We start from the raw sequence: 18,117 nt of genomic DNA, 5'->3' as shown, positions 1-18,117 counted from the left end.
TTTTAAATTATCATAATTAAGAAAACAAAACATAGACATACTAAATTCATATTGTAAACATATAAATTATATTTAAAATTTATGATGATATATATATATATATATATATATATATGTGTGTGTGTGTGTGTGTGTGTGTGTGTGTGTTTTAAAAAATATATGAGTGAAAATTCAGTTACTTCAAAAGTATCTCTTAAAATAGTTATTTAATGAATGTAATTACGTTATATATTGAATTTCTTATTCAATAAATTAAGTCTAAAATTTTGTATACTTTATCTTTTAATCAATAGTTTTATTTAATAGATAATGTTAGATAATATTTAATAATTTTTAAAATTAATATTAGATAATATTTAATAATTTTAAAAATATTTTTAAATATTCAATAATTAAAAAAATGAAGAATAACAAATAATATAAAATATATATAAGTAAAATAAAAAGAAAAAAATATGAGAAATTTCAAATTCTTATTATTTTGGGAGAATTTGAAATTTTACTATTTCAAGAAATTTTACAAATACTTGAATTTCAAATTCTATTAGCAACGAAATCTCTTATTTGCGAGTGATTAGCGAAAAACCTTTTCCCTCACTAATTTGCGACGGATTTGCGAGGCCTATACTTATAACTCATTAGCGAGGGGTTTACAATAAGAAAACTCCCTCGCTAGATGAAAAATTCGTTTTTATATTTTGGCTCATAATTTGGCGAGGGATTTGGAGACATTTGCGAGGGCCTAAGTTCCTCGCTAAATAAGCACTAGCTTTAGCGACAGATTTGCAAGGAGATGAAGGTTGGTCGCAAAATGATTCTATTTAGCGAGGGAATTTACCAAGGGATATAAATCCAAGCTATTTCCTCGCTAATTAGCTAGGGATTAGAGAGGAACTATATTCCTCGCCAATCCCTCGCTAATTAGAGAGGAAATAGCTTGGATTTATATCCCTCTCTAAATTCCCTCGCTAATTCGCGAAATTCTTGTAGTGCAACTTCGACTTTTGCAGAAACTACATACCTTTTCCCAATGGAAGCAAGAGAAGTTTTGGCATTTCTCATATTGTGGGATTGCTTTCACCAGTGACTCATCAATGGATCACCTAATTAGCACCAGACATTTCCGATTAGCCTTTGCCCATTCCTTGTGATAGGCCTTTTGTTCATTAGTACTTTCATCAATTATGAGAGGCTCATCTTCCCTAATAGCTATGTCAATATCAAACAAGCTAAGGGCCAACTCAATATCATCTTTCCATCTCTTGTAATCGTTTCCAGTCAAAAACTCAATGTGATTCATAGTGTTATTCATGAAAAAAGTCATAGAAGTTGAAAAATATCAAGAAAATATTAATGATATGGGCAATCTATAGTAATAATAAAAAAAATAACATCATTTAAGGGATATAATACATATAATATAAACTCCCTTGTGGGTGGAGAATATATTATATAAAACAACAGTTGCAAAAATCCTACACCTGTGGGCAGAAGGATTATACTGGCGTGTTCACGCCAAAATTAACATGTCTCATCAAATTAGTTAATGAATTTGATGGAGGACCATCCTTGGAGCTTCATGTGGGACCCATCAATAGGTCCATGGCTAGGATATTGGAAGAGGATAGGGGAGCTAACACCCCTAGAGACAGAGTTCTTGTGGTTAAAGGATATTGATCAATCTCTTAAGCCTTGTTAGTATAGAATTTATCTTTTATGCCTATTTTGCCCTTGTCTTTAATTTTCCCATTTTTACCCTTGTATTTTTGGGTATCTTAGACATAGGATTTATTTTCTTGTATTTCCCATTTTACCCTTGTATTTTTGGGTATCTTAGTCATAGGATTTATTTTTACTTGTATTTCCCATTTTACCCTTGTATTATGGGGTGCCTTAGATTATAGGATTTTTATTTTTGGACTAGGGTATTTATTTAGGGCCTAAACGTATTTTTTGGTGAGCATTGATCTATTTTTGGACTTGGAAAAGCTTAGGCCCAAGTGGAGGGCACCTAGGTTGCATGATCTTATCATGCACCTAGTTGTAGCTTAGCCAAACCTAAAGATTCCATCCTTAGCCACCAAGTAGCATCTACGGTTAATTTGAGTTTCATTTGGAGTGCATTTGATTGCAATTTTCGGCCATACACTTCCAAATGCAACCCTAAATGCTCCCTCCCCTATAAATACCCTAAATTGTGCACCTTGTAAATATTTTGGACTATATTGATTTTGAGTGAGCATTTTCTTGCCTCACATCTTATCCTTAGTCACTAGGTTATTTCGGCTAACCTTCTCCTATCTCCACCTTTGGAGAGTGAAATCCTAGAGTGGCCTCCATCTTCACTTTGGAGTGAGCCAACTTCCATTGAGAGCATCCACCTTATTTGCCCAAACACTTCACCCACCTTAAACACCCACCTCCATTGAAGACTAGTTATTCCTTGGTGTGTCGTGATCCTTGAACAAGGAACTCTCCCTTTGGCTCCTTCTTCATCCATGGAAGGGAGAACTCCATCAGAATTAACCTCCTGTGGGTGAGTTAAAACAAAAAAATTAATTAAGTGACACAACATCCCAATAATAATTTATATACTTATTTTTTTTGTAGATTTCAATCAAAGTGGAACACATCAAATTGATAGATTTCAATCCAAAAATTTAGTGAGATAATGAAAAAAAAAACAACAACAGTGAAAATAATTTGATCAAATAAATTAATCAAATAAAATGATTACAATCAAATCGATACAACGATTATGGAATGACAACTATAGTGAGACATTTCATGAATTAATCTCACCTGTTAACATATCTCAATTTCACGATTTCAGAACAGCAATAGCACTATAGCATTGAGGCATTTCACGAATTTATAAAATTGATAATATATCTAATTTCATCCAAAATAAGAAAAGTAATAAATGTTAGGGTTCTAAATCTAGTATAACCTGCTCTGATACAACATTTAACATTATTAGGATCAATACCAGAATTTAGAACACCCTAATATTATTTAATTTTAAGGTAAATTGCATACCTCTTTCTAACATCTTTTATAACTTTTCCTTGGTGTCACAAAAACATACACATGTGTATACATCAAGAACAGGCTCTTCCAATTGAACTCTCCCTCTTTCAAAGACTGACCCCTTGATGGAACCATGAGCCGTTAGAGAGTATATGTATCTCAAGAGTCAAGTGGAGATTCTACCTGCTTTTAATAAAAGAATATAATAAAAACATGGGTCGCCTAATTTCCATCCATCATGAATATTAGGCCCATCTGACCTGACCTATTTTCATCCCTAACAATCAGTAACTAATATCATGTACATACAAACTATATACAAAATACAGTACTAAGAGTAAAATAAACTTAAGTGATGACCAATATCTATACAATACATGACTACATCAAAGTAGTCATCAATAAAAATATAGTCACTTCTAGGGTGACTATCCTCCAACCACATAAACCATCCCGCTAATCCTATCCTAAACTCATACTAAGTATGATCAACACATTTCCAACCATAAGGAAAACACAGGATAATCTTGTGAAAAGAATTCAACATAAGCATTTTATAAACAACATCATCATAGAAAATATTACAACTCACAACAGTATAACATCATTAGCACAACAACTTAACATCTCACATGTTCAACATATCAACATATACATCACATTGAATGCATCGTCACACATATGAACTATGAGGATTTCCTAAATGGGATGAGTAGTATAAGTTGTTAGACCCTACCAAATCACAATGACTAGTATAAAACTAGAAAAAAATGGCTAACATTGAAGCTAGAAAACAACATCTAGCACAAGGCTAGATACAATGACTAGCATAAGTTAGATTAATTTCTTACATTTTGCCACTTAAACTAAGAAGTATAGTACTATGTCAAGGTAGAACAATTTGGATATGGGGCTTACCACGACATTAGCCTACAACACTAAGCCACTTATGAGATTAGCCCACTAACTATCCTTCAAATACCATAACCCTCCAATACTAGATTAGAGACTAAATTTTTAACCTGGTAGTTTACATAGTTTTGTCGCTTTATACATGTGTGCCTTAACCTTACCCAAACATGAATACCACATAAAACCGAGAGGGGACAACTAAAAAAAAACTCACCCATCTAGAGTCCAACTTGCCTATCGAAGGGTTTCAAATGTATATTGTCACAATGAGATATTCAACTTTTGAAAACAACTTTACTCCCCTTTAGTTTTTATGTATTGTAGCTAAGACATGTATCTAACCCACATATTTATAGCTTAGCAACTTAACAACTTTAGCAATATTCAACATACAACTTATCAGCTTGAACAACTTAAATATTGCACATTGTTACAACTTAAACATCATTCAACCTACATTTTAACCTTGCACATCATAACATTATACATTTTTATAACAAGAGCAACTACATCAATTTAAACAACTCACTTTGCAACATGTTCAACTTACTACATATTAACATATATCATCTTACAACATCAGTTATACAACTCATTCACCATCAATCAACTATAAAACAACTTTAAGATAGAGAGCTCTCTGTCTTGCCCATGTCCAACATTGTATTACTCGCACCCAACTTGATTAAGGCAGAGAATGCCTCACATTCTCATGCTTCGTCCTAATTAAGCAAAGAGCTTTCTACTTGACTCACACTCGGTTCCACACACTCTAAGGTCAGCATGAACCCAAGCAAAGACAAGTCTTTCATCTCACGTTTGACGCCATTTAACCTACAGCTAACGTGATTCTAACTCGAGGTGAGTCCCTCTCCTCATATTTGGTGCCACCGATCCTATGCCCAATGTGAATAAGACATAAACCTCTCTTTGAAACCTCTATTTAATATTATGTTATTTGTTTAGAATCCTTACATCAAAAATAAAACTAAAAGTCATATTCCAATTTACATATGTTTTTAATTGACTAACAACAACTTAATCTTTTCATTAATATAATTATTCTCAAAGTCAATCCCATTAAACCAAAAGCTCTAATGCATCTTAAGAAAAAAAAAATTGTTGTTGTGATTTGAAACAAGACATTATTAGAAAACAATCGATTTTCAAAATTCTTAATCAATATCAAAACTCAACAACTCTCCACCTTGCAAAATAATATATACTACTTTCTATGTCCTATAATAAGTATCACATTAGAAAAAAAGTAATCTAAAATGACACTCATTATCGATCGAAGGGATTAATATTTTTTTTCGTCGCTTGAAAAATATACATGAATTTTACTCATTACATAAATAAATTAAAAAAAGAACAAATTTTTTCTAGAGGCTTAATGAGATAAATGATATTTTAGTTCCTCAAATTTAAAATTATTTTTTTAGTCCCTATAATTTTTAAAAATCATATTTTAATCCTTCAAGTTTTCAATAACATATCTAAAGTGACATAGTGTGACAGTTATATGGCATCAATTAGGTTTATTATAAAATTTTCACTAACAAAGACATTAAAAGGTAAATTTTATATGATGGTATTTAACATATTCTTTAACAAAATTTAAATATAAGAATTAAAATAAATTTTTCCAAAACAGTCATTTTAAATTTAAAAGATTAAAAATAATTTTATTTCAAATTTAAATGATTAAATAGGCATCGGCCCAAAATTTTTCAAAAACTGGGGATGAATAAGCGCCATGTTTTCTTCAGTCTTGTTAAATAACATTTTAATCCTCTTCCTTGGAAGAACTTTCAAAAATTAAGCTTTAAACCTCACCAAACACTCGATAGTTTTGATTGGTGAAAAATATTCACCCTTATGTATTTAAAAAAAATTGTAAAAATTATATTATTTCAATAACTGATTATATGTATAATCAATTATTATTATATTCAATTTTTTGTAAAATAAATTGGCTAGAAAAACAGTTCTGACGTTTAATTTCTTTTAAATATAAAAAATTAATTTTTATGTAATAAATCAGCTTTAAAAAAAATCTTGAAAAATAATCATCAAATTCAAAATTTCAGATTCTTGAAATAGCTTTTTTTTAGGAAAAAAAAACCTTTATAAATTTAATCTATTTTCCCAATCATAAAGATTTTTTTAAAAACACAGCTTTTTTCAATGAAAAAAGATGAAATCATGGGAAATCATCTTTCATACATGCACATAGTTTCCTGATTATGATAGGTGAAAAACCAAACGCGCGTACTGCCACGATCCATATCATAATAACAAAGCTGTCTATTCTGTTCTTGAGGGCAAGGAAAACCTCCTCACCAATAGGGTGCTTAGAAAACTTGCAAAACTTGCGAGTAACTTGAAAATTTTTATCATTAGACTTGTCAAAGGATCTACCATAAAGTCATAAACAACAATACAAGTCAAACAGCTATGTATATAAATATTTATAAAATTTCTAAAATGATGAATACATGGGCAATAATGCGGCGATTAAAATATTCCTTATCCATTCAAGACTAGTCATTATCAAATATTACCTCATTACATAACAAAGACCGTTCAAAAGGAAACATGGTAAATATTTAGACAAATTGTAACGGAGATCTAATTATTCATCAAACTCATGCATGTGATCTAAAAGGTAGTTGGCAGCAAGTTCCTCGTTTTTGTTACAAGCAAAGTACACCTCCAATACAGTTGCACGATCGAAACCCATTGCTTCCAGCTGAAGCAGAAAACAAGGATCAAATATTAAATAAGTTGTATCTGTTTTAAATCTAATAGTTATCTCTAAAATTGGTTGTTTTACACTATTCAAACAACATTGTGTCAAAATCGATTTTTAAAATAAATGTATCCAAACATAAATCACTTCACTAAAACCTACTTTTTAACCAAAAATCAATTTTACAAAATTAAGCTGACAAACCCCCCTATTCCAAACACAGGCAATATTCACATCACATACTATTATAGAATTATAGACCTCAAATAGCAGGAGAAAATAAAAAATACAGACGAAATAATTAATTAATTAATACAAGTAAAAAAGGGATCCTCCCATAGAGAAAAGGCAGCCAGGAATGTAAAATGAGAATAATGTTTCCATGGACAAGAATAGAGAGGATAAACTTACACGTTCAATTGCTTGCCGCTCCTCAGGTGTGACAGTCACTGCTTGAGGCATGGCACCAGCCAGCTGTCCCAGTATATTTCTAAAACATAATAACAGAAAATTAAGTCAAAGGACACCAATTGATAGGAAACAGAATAACAGCACAAAAATAAAAGGCAAAGAATAGCATAGACTAATCCTCACCCCTCGCCCCCTTCAACAGGTTCATTAATTAGGCGAAGGAAGTCAACTTGATGCTCTTGAATCAATCTCATGAGATGAGGATTTTGTTTGCCAAGCTCTTGTAGCATAGGCTGCAAAAAAAAGAAAAATTCAGGAACTGACATTAAGTGAATAACTTACTGATGTGAATCAAGAAGAAGCAATAATGAACTAGGAATTTAAGTAGTTTGGGACTGAATAATTAATAAGTTCATTATCTTATTTTTAATGTAATTTTCGTTTTATTTTATTTTATTAAATAAATATGATAGGTTGCCTTGCCTTTTAGGTTGCTAAGGGGAAATAAATGCTAGTGGGAATTTATTGCTTAGTTAGTGGGCTAGTGAAGAGTCAATATTAAGTGTTAGTGGGAATTTATGTCATCTTGCCCATCTAAGCTTATAAATAGGAACCATTTGTAAAAGTTTGGGGAGAAAATGAATTATTCAGAATTTGGATATTTTTCCAATTGAGAGGATTTTCTCTCTCTAGGTTCTTAGGAACTACTTTTGATTCTTATCCTTGAATTTCCTAATTCAAAGTGGCGAATCTTCCTCAACTTATCAATCTTTAGGGATTGTGGCGTTGTTCTTCCATTTCTTACCTCAATCCATATTTTTTTCTTTTAATTTCTTAATTATGAGCTTTCCAACCTAGATAGATCCGTAAAACGAATCCATCCCTCTGGGTTCATATCATTTGGTATCAGAGCTTCGGCTCTGGGTTTGGAATGGAAATGGAAATTTACTATACAAGATGTTTGGTTGACGACTCTCTATTCTTGGTTGCAGTAGATGAATTTAATTTCAGAAATGTCGTGAGCAGCAGGGCGGTTGAGAAATTATGTCTGCCCACTACAAATGGACAAGCAATGATTAAATTCTCTATTGGAACATATGAAGATGAAGTTCTTTGTGATATTGCCCCCATGGAGACATGCCATATGTTATTAGGGAGGCCATGGTTGTATAATAAAATTATAAATCCTGAACGACCTTCTATTTCTTTTGTGCATGGTGGACGAAGGATTAAGTTGATATGTCTATCATCCGACGATGTACATGAGGATCAACTGAAATTGAAAATAAAGATAGAAAAAGAAAGAGAAGAGAAGAGGAGAGTAGAAGATGAGATACATAGAGAGGAAGATGACAACTCTAACGTTACATTTTCTTCTTTTGATGTGTCAAATTTACAGGAACAAGAGGACAAGTTTTCTTGTTTGAAGAAGCATGTAAACATCATTCCTAATGCACCTTTATACATTCAGTCCACCTTTCAAAATAAAATTCAAGAGACCTTGCACCTGGAAAATGGAGTTGATTTGTTGTTTGAAGTTACTATTTTCCAAAGCTGCCACTTGAATGGGATTCAATTCCTATTCATTGAGTACGTTTGTGGTTATGAGTTTGAAGAGGTTTTATTTGTTTCATTGATGATTAATAACTTACCAACAGGTGAAGCTAGAGATGGATACAAGCGAGATGTCTTCGACCCAGGAGGAAGCATTTACGTTTCGGCAGTAGTTAGTGAATTAAATAAATTAGGAAATAAATAAAGTCTAAAAATTCGGGACGAATCTTCTCAAAGAAGGAGGGTATGATGTGAATCAAGAAGAAGCAATAATGGACTAGGAATTTAAGTAGTTTGGGACTGAATAATTAATAAGTTCATTATCTTATTTTTAATGTAATTTTCGTTTTATTTTATTTTATTAAATAAATATGATAGGTTGCCTTGCCTTTTAGGTTGCTAAGGGGAAATAAATGCTAGTGAGAATTTATTGCTTAGTTAGTGGGCTAGTGAAGAGTCAATATTAAGTGTTAGTGGGAATTTATGTCATCTTGCCCATCTAAGCTTATAAATAGGAAGCATTTGTAAAAGTTTGGGGAGAAAATGAATTATTCAGAATTTGGATATTTTTCCAATTGAGAGGATTTTCTCTCTCTAGGTTCTTAGGAACTACTTTTGATTCTTATCCTTGAATTTCCTAATTCAAAGTGGCGAATCTTCCTCAACTTATCAATCTTTAGGGATTGTGGCGTTGTTCTTCCATTTCTTACCTCAATCCATATTTTTTTCTTTTAATTTCTTAATTATGAGCTTTCCAACCTAGATAGATCCGTAAAACGAATCCATCCCTCTGGGTTCATATCATTTGGTATCAGAGCTTCGGCTCTGGGTTTGGAATGGAAATGGAAATTTACTATACAAGATGTTTGGTTGACGACTCTCTATTCTTGGTTGCAGTAGATGAATTTAATTTCAGAAATGTCGTGAGCAGCAGGGCGGTTGAGAAATTATGTCTGCCCACTACAAATGGACAAGCAATGATTAAATTCTCTATTGGAACATATGAAGATGAAGTTCTTTGTGATATTGCCCCCATGGAGACATGCCATATGTTATTAGGGAGGCCATGGTTGTATAATAAAATTATAAATCCTGAACGACCTTCTATTTCTTTTGTGCATGGTGGACGAAGGATTAAGTTGATATGTCTATCATCCGACGATGTACATGAGGATCAACTGAAATTGAAAATAAAGATAGAAAAAGAAAGAGAAGAGAAGAGGAGAGTAGAAGATGAGATACATAGAGAGGAAGATGACAACTCTAACGTTACATTTTCTTCTTTTGATGTGTCAAATTTACAGGAACAAGAGGACAAGTTTTCTTGTTTGAAGAAGCATGTAAACATCATTCCTAATGCACCTTTATACATTCAGTCCACCTTTCAAAATAAAATTCAAGAGACCTTGCACCTGGAAAATGGAGTTGATTTGTTGTTTGAAGTTACTATTTTCCAAAGCTGCCACTTGAATGGGATTCAATTCCTATTCATTGAGTACGTTTGTGGTTATGAGTTTGAAGAGGTTTTATTTGTTTCATTGATGATTAATAACTTACCAACAGGTGAAGCTAGAGATGGATACAAGCGAGATGTCTTCGACCCAGGAGGAAGCATTTACGTTTCGGCAGTAGTTAGTGAATTAAATAAATTAGGAAATAAATAAAGTCTAAAAATTCGGGACGAATCTTCTCAAAGAAGGAGGGTATGATGTGAATCAAGAAGAAGCAATAATGGACTAGGAATTTAAGTAGTTTGGGACTGAATAATTAATAAGTTCATTATCTTATTTTTAATGTAATTTTCGTTTTATTTTATTTTATTAAATAAATATGATAGGTTGCCTTGCCTTTTAGGTTGCTAAGGGGAAATAAATGCTAGTGAGAATTTATTGCTTAGTTAGTGGGCTAGTGAAGAGTCAATATTAAGTGTTAGTGGGAATTTATGTCATCTTGCCCATCTAAGCTTATAAATAGGAAGCATTTGTAAAAGTTTGGGGAGAAAATGAATTATTCAGAATTTGGATATTTTTCCAATTGAGAGGATTTTCTCTCTCTAGGTTCTTAGGAACTACTTTTGATTCTTATCCTTGAATTTCCTAATTCAAAGTGGCGAATCTTCCTCAACTTATCAATCTTTAGGGATTGTGGCGTTGTTCTTCCATTTCTTACCTCAATCCATATTTTTTTCTTTTAATTTCTTAATTATGAGCTTTCCAACCTAGATAGATCCGTAAAACGAATCCATCCCTCTGGGTTCATATCACTTACACTACAAAGGCAAAGAAGAAATCAACAAAACCTGCAATATTTGTGGATTAGCCTGCACCATAGCACGTAAGGCTTGGAACTGAAACACAGCACATTGAAAAATCCAGCTTAGACAAGCCTTGCAAGTAAAAGATTAAGCGATGGGGCAATGGAAAATAATGAAAATACCTGTTGACTGTTGCGCAGAAAGTCTAAAGAGCCAGCACCAGCAGCACCAGAACCAACATTGGGAAGGCCCTGACACACAGTTTACTTATTAAGTAAACCAAAATGTATTTTTCCTCTATCTTTCTTCTTTGATAAATATTTCAGAAGCTACCTGGGGGAAGAGATCTAGAGGATTAGCATTAGGTCCACTAGAAGGAACAGATGCTGGTTGTGCTGCCTGTGAAGCAGCAGCTGGAGGATTTGCAGGTTGAGCACTTGCAGGCACTCGAGTAGCAGGTGGAGCTTCAGCTTCCTCTGGAATGCCCTAGCATTTATAAACAAAGCAAAATTTTAATAAAATAGAGTGCAAGACAACATAACACAAGAATCAACCTGCTAAACCAATGCAAAATTTCCATAAAAATGGAAGCAAAGCCAAACTGTAGAAATAACACCACTAAAATATCAAGTAGACAACTATCATTAGGGTAAAAGAAATTAATTCTATTCTAAAATTCACATACGGAATACAAATATTCAACAGCTCTCTCAGGGTTGTTATAAGCAGCACGAAGAGCACGTAGAACAGTATCCCTATCCCAGCTTCCTCCACCCATATCAAGGATTTGCTGAACTGTTTCCTCCAAGTTGCTTCCAGCAACAAGATTGGATGCTGCCTGTCCATATATATCAAATCCTGGCCTGCTTCAACAAAGTTTCTTTTAACAAGAAATTTAAAAAGAGACAATGGGAATTTAAAGATTGTTCCATCATTAAAATGGGGAAATTACAGAAACAGTAAAAGGTGAATTCCAATGATAAACAGAAAATGAAATATTACACAGAAGAGCCTGAAGAAATAGGAGCAGGAGCTGGTGCAGGAGCAGGAGCAGGAGCTGGTGCAGGTGCAGGAGCAGGAGCTGGTGCAGGTGCAGGAGCAGCTGCTGGTGCAGTAACAGGTGTAGGCCTGACAAAATGGAATGAAGTTGCAGACATATTTCATTTAACATCAAAATATTTTAATTAAAATTCACTTAAACAAATTGATAGAAATGAAATATCGGGACTAACGTTGCTCCAGTTGAAGCAGGAGCTTGAGATGCAGCAGACACCGATGTTGAAGTAAGAGCTGCAGTAGTCTGCAGAGTATGACACATTAGATAATAATATTTCACAAGTTAAAAGAGGAGAATACATTTTTTAAAAAATTCTATGTTACTTTGTCAACTTCATAACCATTTTCAATTTATTTCTCTTCCCTTTTCCCCCTTCTGCCTTTTCTATCCATTACATTCTTTTATGAGCGGAAAGAAATTGACAAGTACTAATAAAGACTGGATAAATAAAATACTGCTCAAACAATGCATTCCAACTTTTCTCTTTGACTGAAGCTACCCTAAACAAAATGAATTATGAAACATCATTTTATTGGTGTGAATTAAAACGCATCATAATTAATAGAATGTTTTGATGCACAGTGAAACAACTATGACACCACATTTTTTCCACATCTGATAATAGCTTTAAGGCAACCATGTTTTCTCAATACGATCCACCCCCAAAACAAACACTCTATGAAGTGTAGTAAATTACTAGAACAGATGAATGATGCAGTAAAAAGATTATAAACAAAAAAGAAGAAAAGTTTAATGCCTCTTCAGTTTTAAACACACTACCCTCCGACAAAACTTGAAGAAAAAGTCATTAGAACATGGTTGTCATAATCATGGGTAAACTTATTAGAACTATACTAGCATTTATAACTTGTTTGGTTTAGACACACCAATTGAAATTAATGTAGTCAATGATTTTCGACTGAATCATTTTATATGCATTAATCACCACCCTCTTCAGCATGATGTTTTGAGTCTACAATTCCGCCACTAATGTATCTTTCAAGTGAATCATATTCCATGAATACTCACTCTATTATATGTCATGTAAAATATCAAAATAAAATATTCCAATCAAGTAGTGGAAGAGCACCAAAAACGAAAATAGCCTAATAGAAGTAACATAAACAATAATGTTCAAAACATCATAGTATATTGTCTCACCTTAGCTGAAAGTGCAGTTGAAGCAGTGGATCCTTCACCGGATGAGCTCTTAGCCTAGCATATTTGGAGCACGTAGAATATAATTTAGTATTCAATAAATGAATATGAAACATCGAGAATTTACCAAAATAACATTAATTTCTCGTTGATTTAAAGAGTGCAAGTGATCCTTCAAGCTCTAATCACTTACAATGAGAAGATAATCGTCATACAGAAATAAACATGCAAATGACCAAGAGTCAATGTATTTAACAAGTCAAAATATTAACATAGCTATCAATCATGGATAATGGTGAGGGGCAGCCGACCCCAAAAAAACCACTAGTGGTATAATGGATAGCAAAATGACCACTATCATTAAATATATCGATATAAATTAAATATATATATATATATATATATATAAATGCCCAAAAAAATGTTATCCATTATTAAATACATAATCATAATTAATAATTAAAAGAAACAATTTCAAGCCAAACACAGAAGTTGATAAAAGTTTCAATCAAGTAAAATAAAAGAAAAAAGTACAGTAAGAAATGTCAAGATAAAGTTACTTAGGCAATAATGAAATTAAGAACGAAAAATCACAAAAAGGCATACATATATGACAGGATCAATTGACACTACGTATCAACCTTTTGCACACCACAACCTTTTATAAAATATGAAATTAATCCATCTAACTCTTGAATTGAATCATTTGACATTATATTTATAATATTGTATATGAAATTTCACTTAATTTGGATATTTGTTGATTTGTTATCTAGCAATAGACATTTTGCTTATTTAAATAATTATTATTATCTATCAACATAATGTATTGCAATAAAGTATCTGCATGAAATCATTTAACCTTAATTTACTTTATAAAAGCATTCATTTCAACAGTTTGATTAATTAATTTCATATTCTTCAAAAAGTTATTAAGAGGTGTAAGTATTAATATTTGACACTCGATATTTATTGATCCTATCTTGAAGTGAACAAAGCAAATCCCAAAAGATGTGAAAGAGTAGAGGCCACAAAACAGTATGCCAGAGTTAGCCAACATGTGGGTAGGTCAAATATGCTGATCAGAGATCTGGGTCTGAAGGTTTGCATCAAAGAGAAAAAAGACCAATGAGGGAGAGCAGTATTTTGGTCTTCAAAAGGAATAATTATGAGATTGGAAAACAGGGCTTGTTCATGAAATAAAGGGGGTCGAAATCTCAATATTTCCTCCTTTAAAGTTTAAACAACAGCAAACATTGTTTGAGGGGAAAGAGAGAGTCCTTCATTTTTAATGCAATAGCAGCCGCAATTAAAATAACTCCAAAAGCAATATTAACTGACGATTGTCAATCTCCTAGACCAATAGCTGCAACACCGCTATAGCATGCAAATGACTGCTATGGACATAAATGAGCAATCCCATTGTCAAACTAAGTTGAACAGGAGTTCTCATAATTGTAAGTAGAGGCATTTAACAACTTTTATGAGTTGGAACTAATTAGTTTCCTTCAGCAACTATAAGATGAAGTTCTCGTCCCCATTCTCTTATTATCTTTCATTCTTTAAATATAAATAAAAAATAAAAAAGCTGATAGGTCACAGAGATGGTGTGTCAAGTTGGAATAGGAGAAATGGAAGGTTTGTTGGAAAATGTGCATTTTCTTAACAAGTTTAAAAAGGATTTTACAATAGCAACGAAGTTAAAGGAATCAAATTGTGGAAGATGAAGGCTTATCAACAATACTGAACTAAAACATTGGTTTATATTTAGTCATTTAGATAGCATAGATCAGAATTTGCTTACAATGGCTTATACATGGAATTTAATTAAAAAAAAATACTAGTAGTTAAACCTCAAAAGGCATTAACATTGAATGCTCAGTCTCACCATGTAAACACAGCAAGACCACACATTATCATGATCATTAACTCTTTTACGACTTACAATGGTGTCAGGATCCCTGGTTAGATTACTCAACCTTACAATCCCACACCCCTGTCCTAAGATGGGTCATGCATGAATGTGCCTTGTTACGATTGTAAACAAAATTGAAATTGAAAGAACATAATGATAAGGACAAATTGAAAGATGATGGTGAAATTAATAGAAAAAAAGCACAATAAATTAGAAAAAAACTAGCAGAATGTAAACTGGGAAGTCTAAAGTAAGAAGGAAGAACGGAAATACAGGAAAAGAAGTAGTCTTGTATAGTATAATCAAAGGTCAAAACAGAGGTAACTTTTTTGTGGAATGGTCATCGAAAAAGAGCTCCAAATCCTATTATTATGTTTTAAAAGCAAAAAAAAAAAAAAAAAAAGCCACTAGATAATGGGAGAAATCACAGTTTCACCCAAACAAAATGCCTATACAATGTTGCTTCTTCAAGGGTAAAAAGGGTGTCTTGAAGCCTATATCATGGTCGCACCAATATCACACAAGACTATTTTTCCTACTAATCCACAATGACCACTACACTGAAAAGTGCTCCCTTATTTGCAACTCGTTAGCTAAGGGCCACTAAACTCTATACTCTGCTATACCGCCAGTATTGACAGGCATGTCAGATTCAATACACCAACTAATAGACCTAAACACGATCTAAGCGTATAATAATACGTAATACACATGTAGGTTTTAAAGTATAAAACAATTATGTATGCAACCAAATAAATGAATATATTTTGGTAGTACAAAGAACAATGTAGTTTTCAAAATAGGAAAATAAATAAGAATTTTTACCTTCGATAGCATAATTACAATAAAACTATTTTCAGCTACTTTATTTTCCTCCAAAGTAGTACCATCCTTTAGAACTTTTCCTTGATGAATAAGCATTTGCTGCACAGCAGGATAGACGTCTGCACCCTGAACAGTTTCTATATTTTTCTTCACTTCAGACAGCTGTAAATAATATCCAAAATTAATCAATATTAGAGACTAATTATTGTAATTCAGAAAGAACAGAATGTGGTAGAAACATAAAGAGAGAGAACTATGAAGCACGTAATTAAAAGATGAATTAGCACACTCTCAAACATCCCTAATTCATATATAACTCTAAAGTGATGGGTGTGCTTTAGAGCGAGAACAAAAAAGTTACAAGTGCTGTTTAAAAACTCGAGGTAGTCGATGTTAACAATTTCATCGTTCGTTATACATTTTATAACAATCTTTAACCATATGTCTTAATCAACAGTTATAACTCCATAAGTTTCCTCTGAAGCACAACCTTTGCTCCAGTCATACAGGATGGCTTAACAATCTCCCTCAAAGTCCTAAACAATGTTAAATCCTCCAATTCATAGTTCAATTAATTATTGATTCAAGTGTATAATGTATCATTAAATACAAAGTCAGTCATATACAACTATAATGGTTCACATGGCCATGAGCTCCAATAGTAATCAAAAACCAGCTCAAATTCAGATTTTTCACCCTTGCACAAACCAGTTTGAAATTCCCAAGAAGAAAAGTTTCGAGCAATATCAAAGTCAAACCTATTATTCATCATGCTTCAAACATGCAAGCACTTAGCCGCAATTGGTCTTACAGTCTACCCTAATACACAACTAAGTGACTCAACAAAAATTACAAAACAACTAAGTAACCAGTTAATGTTACCAGCCACAACCCCATATTAATACCACAAAAAAAAAAAAAAAAAATCAGGCAAACACACAAAGCAATCAATTCATAACCTAAATTTCAGAGTCAATTATCAAAATTCAAAAATTAATCGGGCAACTATAAATTGACATCACTCAAATTCAATAAAAGCTGAACAACAAGGAAGCTAAAACCCTAGTTAACTCTCAAATTTCAGGGATTCTGCTCGCCCAATCGAAGCGCGGAACCCACGATGCGGGGAAACCAAAGACAACAAGTTAAGATCGAAATTGAATTGAAGAAGGAGATTTGTAGGGGCGAACCGTGTCTGAGGGGTTCACTTCAATTTCAAAGTGCGTTCCCTTTAGAGTCTTCACAAAAACCTTCATCTTCGCCGGTGCTCGATCGCCGATTGAAGAAAGTCGGGAATCTCGCCGGCAGGACTTTGCTCCACCGATCCGAAAAGGGATTCTGTGCCCTAACAAAACGACCACACTAGAAGAAGAGAGAGAGTAACTGAGTGCCCAGAAACGACCATGAACAGAATCACGTTTTATTTGGAGCAGAAACCCAACACATTGTTTAATTTAGTGTGTTGTTGGGTATTAAGGAAATAAATAGACTAGAAATAGATAGAATAAAAATAAAAGTGAATACAAACAGATAATGAGTAAAGTAAAAATTTAGTTATTTGGATGAAAAGAAATAAGTGATAAATAATATATATATATATAATAAAATAAAAAGAGAGTGGAAAAAATAAATAAATAAGAAAGTGGGGTTATTATTTTTTAATTTTTTAATTTCATTGTTTTTAATTAAATAATTTCATTTATTTTTATTCTTTTATTTCTACTCTTCATTTTATTTTTTATTTATTTTTCTTCTATCAAACAACGCATTAGTATGTATTTATTAAAAAAAAAATAGGTGAAAAATAAAATAAAAAGGATAAAAAAAATAAGTAAAAATATATTAAAAAATATAATAAAATTTGATTGTTTGGTTGAAGAGAAATATGTGAGAAATATATAAGAGATAAAATATATATAAAAAAGAGGAAAGATAAATAAATAAATATAAATAAATAAGAGAGTAGGATCCACCACTCTTTAATTTCTCATCTTATTTTTTTTTAACCAATCAACCTTACTTATTTGAATTCTCCTATTTTTATTATTTTTACTCTATTTCTTACCCATTTTCTCTTATCCCAACATGACATACTTAGGGAGTTCTTAAGAGATGATTATCACGCGATATATTAAGGTTAAATTCACGCTGACACGATTGCTCTCTTTATAAAGGCACATGAACCCTACATATATAAGTGGTGTTCATGTGAAGTGGAAAAGTGTAAATATTAAATTTAATAGTAT

The 18,117-nt window shown here is 32.4% G+C and overlaps 1 protein-coding gene across 1 annotated transcript; it reads right to left on the bottom strand.

The window, feature by feature from the left end:
* Nucleotides 1-6,386: 6,386 nt before the first annotated feature.
* Nucleotides 6,387-17,333, bottom strand: LOC109801548 (ubiquitin receptor RAD23c). Its single transcript, XM_020362647.3, has 12 exons — nt 17,062-17,333; nt 15,872-16,033; nt 13,135-13,188; nt 12,149-12,216; nt 11,919-12,044; nt 11,602-11,779; nt 11,250-11,402; nt 11,099-11,167; nt 10,962-11,009; nt 7,292-7,401; nt 7,109-7,187; nt 6,387-6,697 (listed from the first exon to the last, which is right to left on the bottom strand). The coding sequence occupies exons 1-12, from the start codon at nt 17,125-17,127 to the stop codon at nt 6,581-6,583; spliced, it is 1,230 nt and encodes a 409-aa protein (XP_020218236.1). The 5' UTR covers nt 17,128-17,333; the 3' UTR covers nt 6,387-6,580.
* Between the last annotated feature and the right edge of the window lie 784 nt (nt 17,334-18,117).

Source organism: Cajanus cajan, chromosome 11 (genome assembly GCF_000230855.2).
Source record: "Cajanus cajan strain Asha chromosome 11, NIPB_CcT2T_4, whole genome shotgun sequence".
In the NCBI taxonomy this organism is placed as follows: domain Eukaryota; kingdom Viridiplantae; phylum Streptophyta; class Magnoliopsida; order Fabales; family Fabaceae; genus Cajanus; species Cajanus cajan.
The sequence above is the reverse complement of the archived record's forward strand: the minus strand, read 5'-3'. Positions and strand labels throughout refer to the sequence as shown.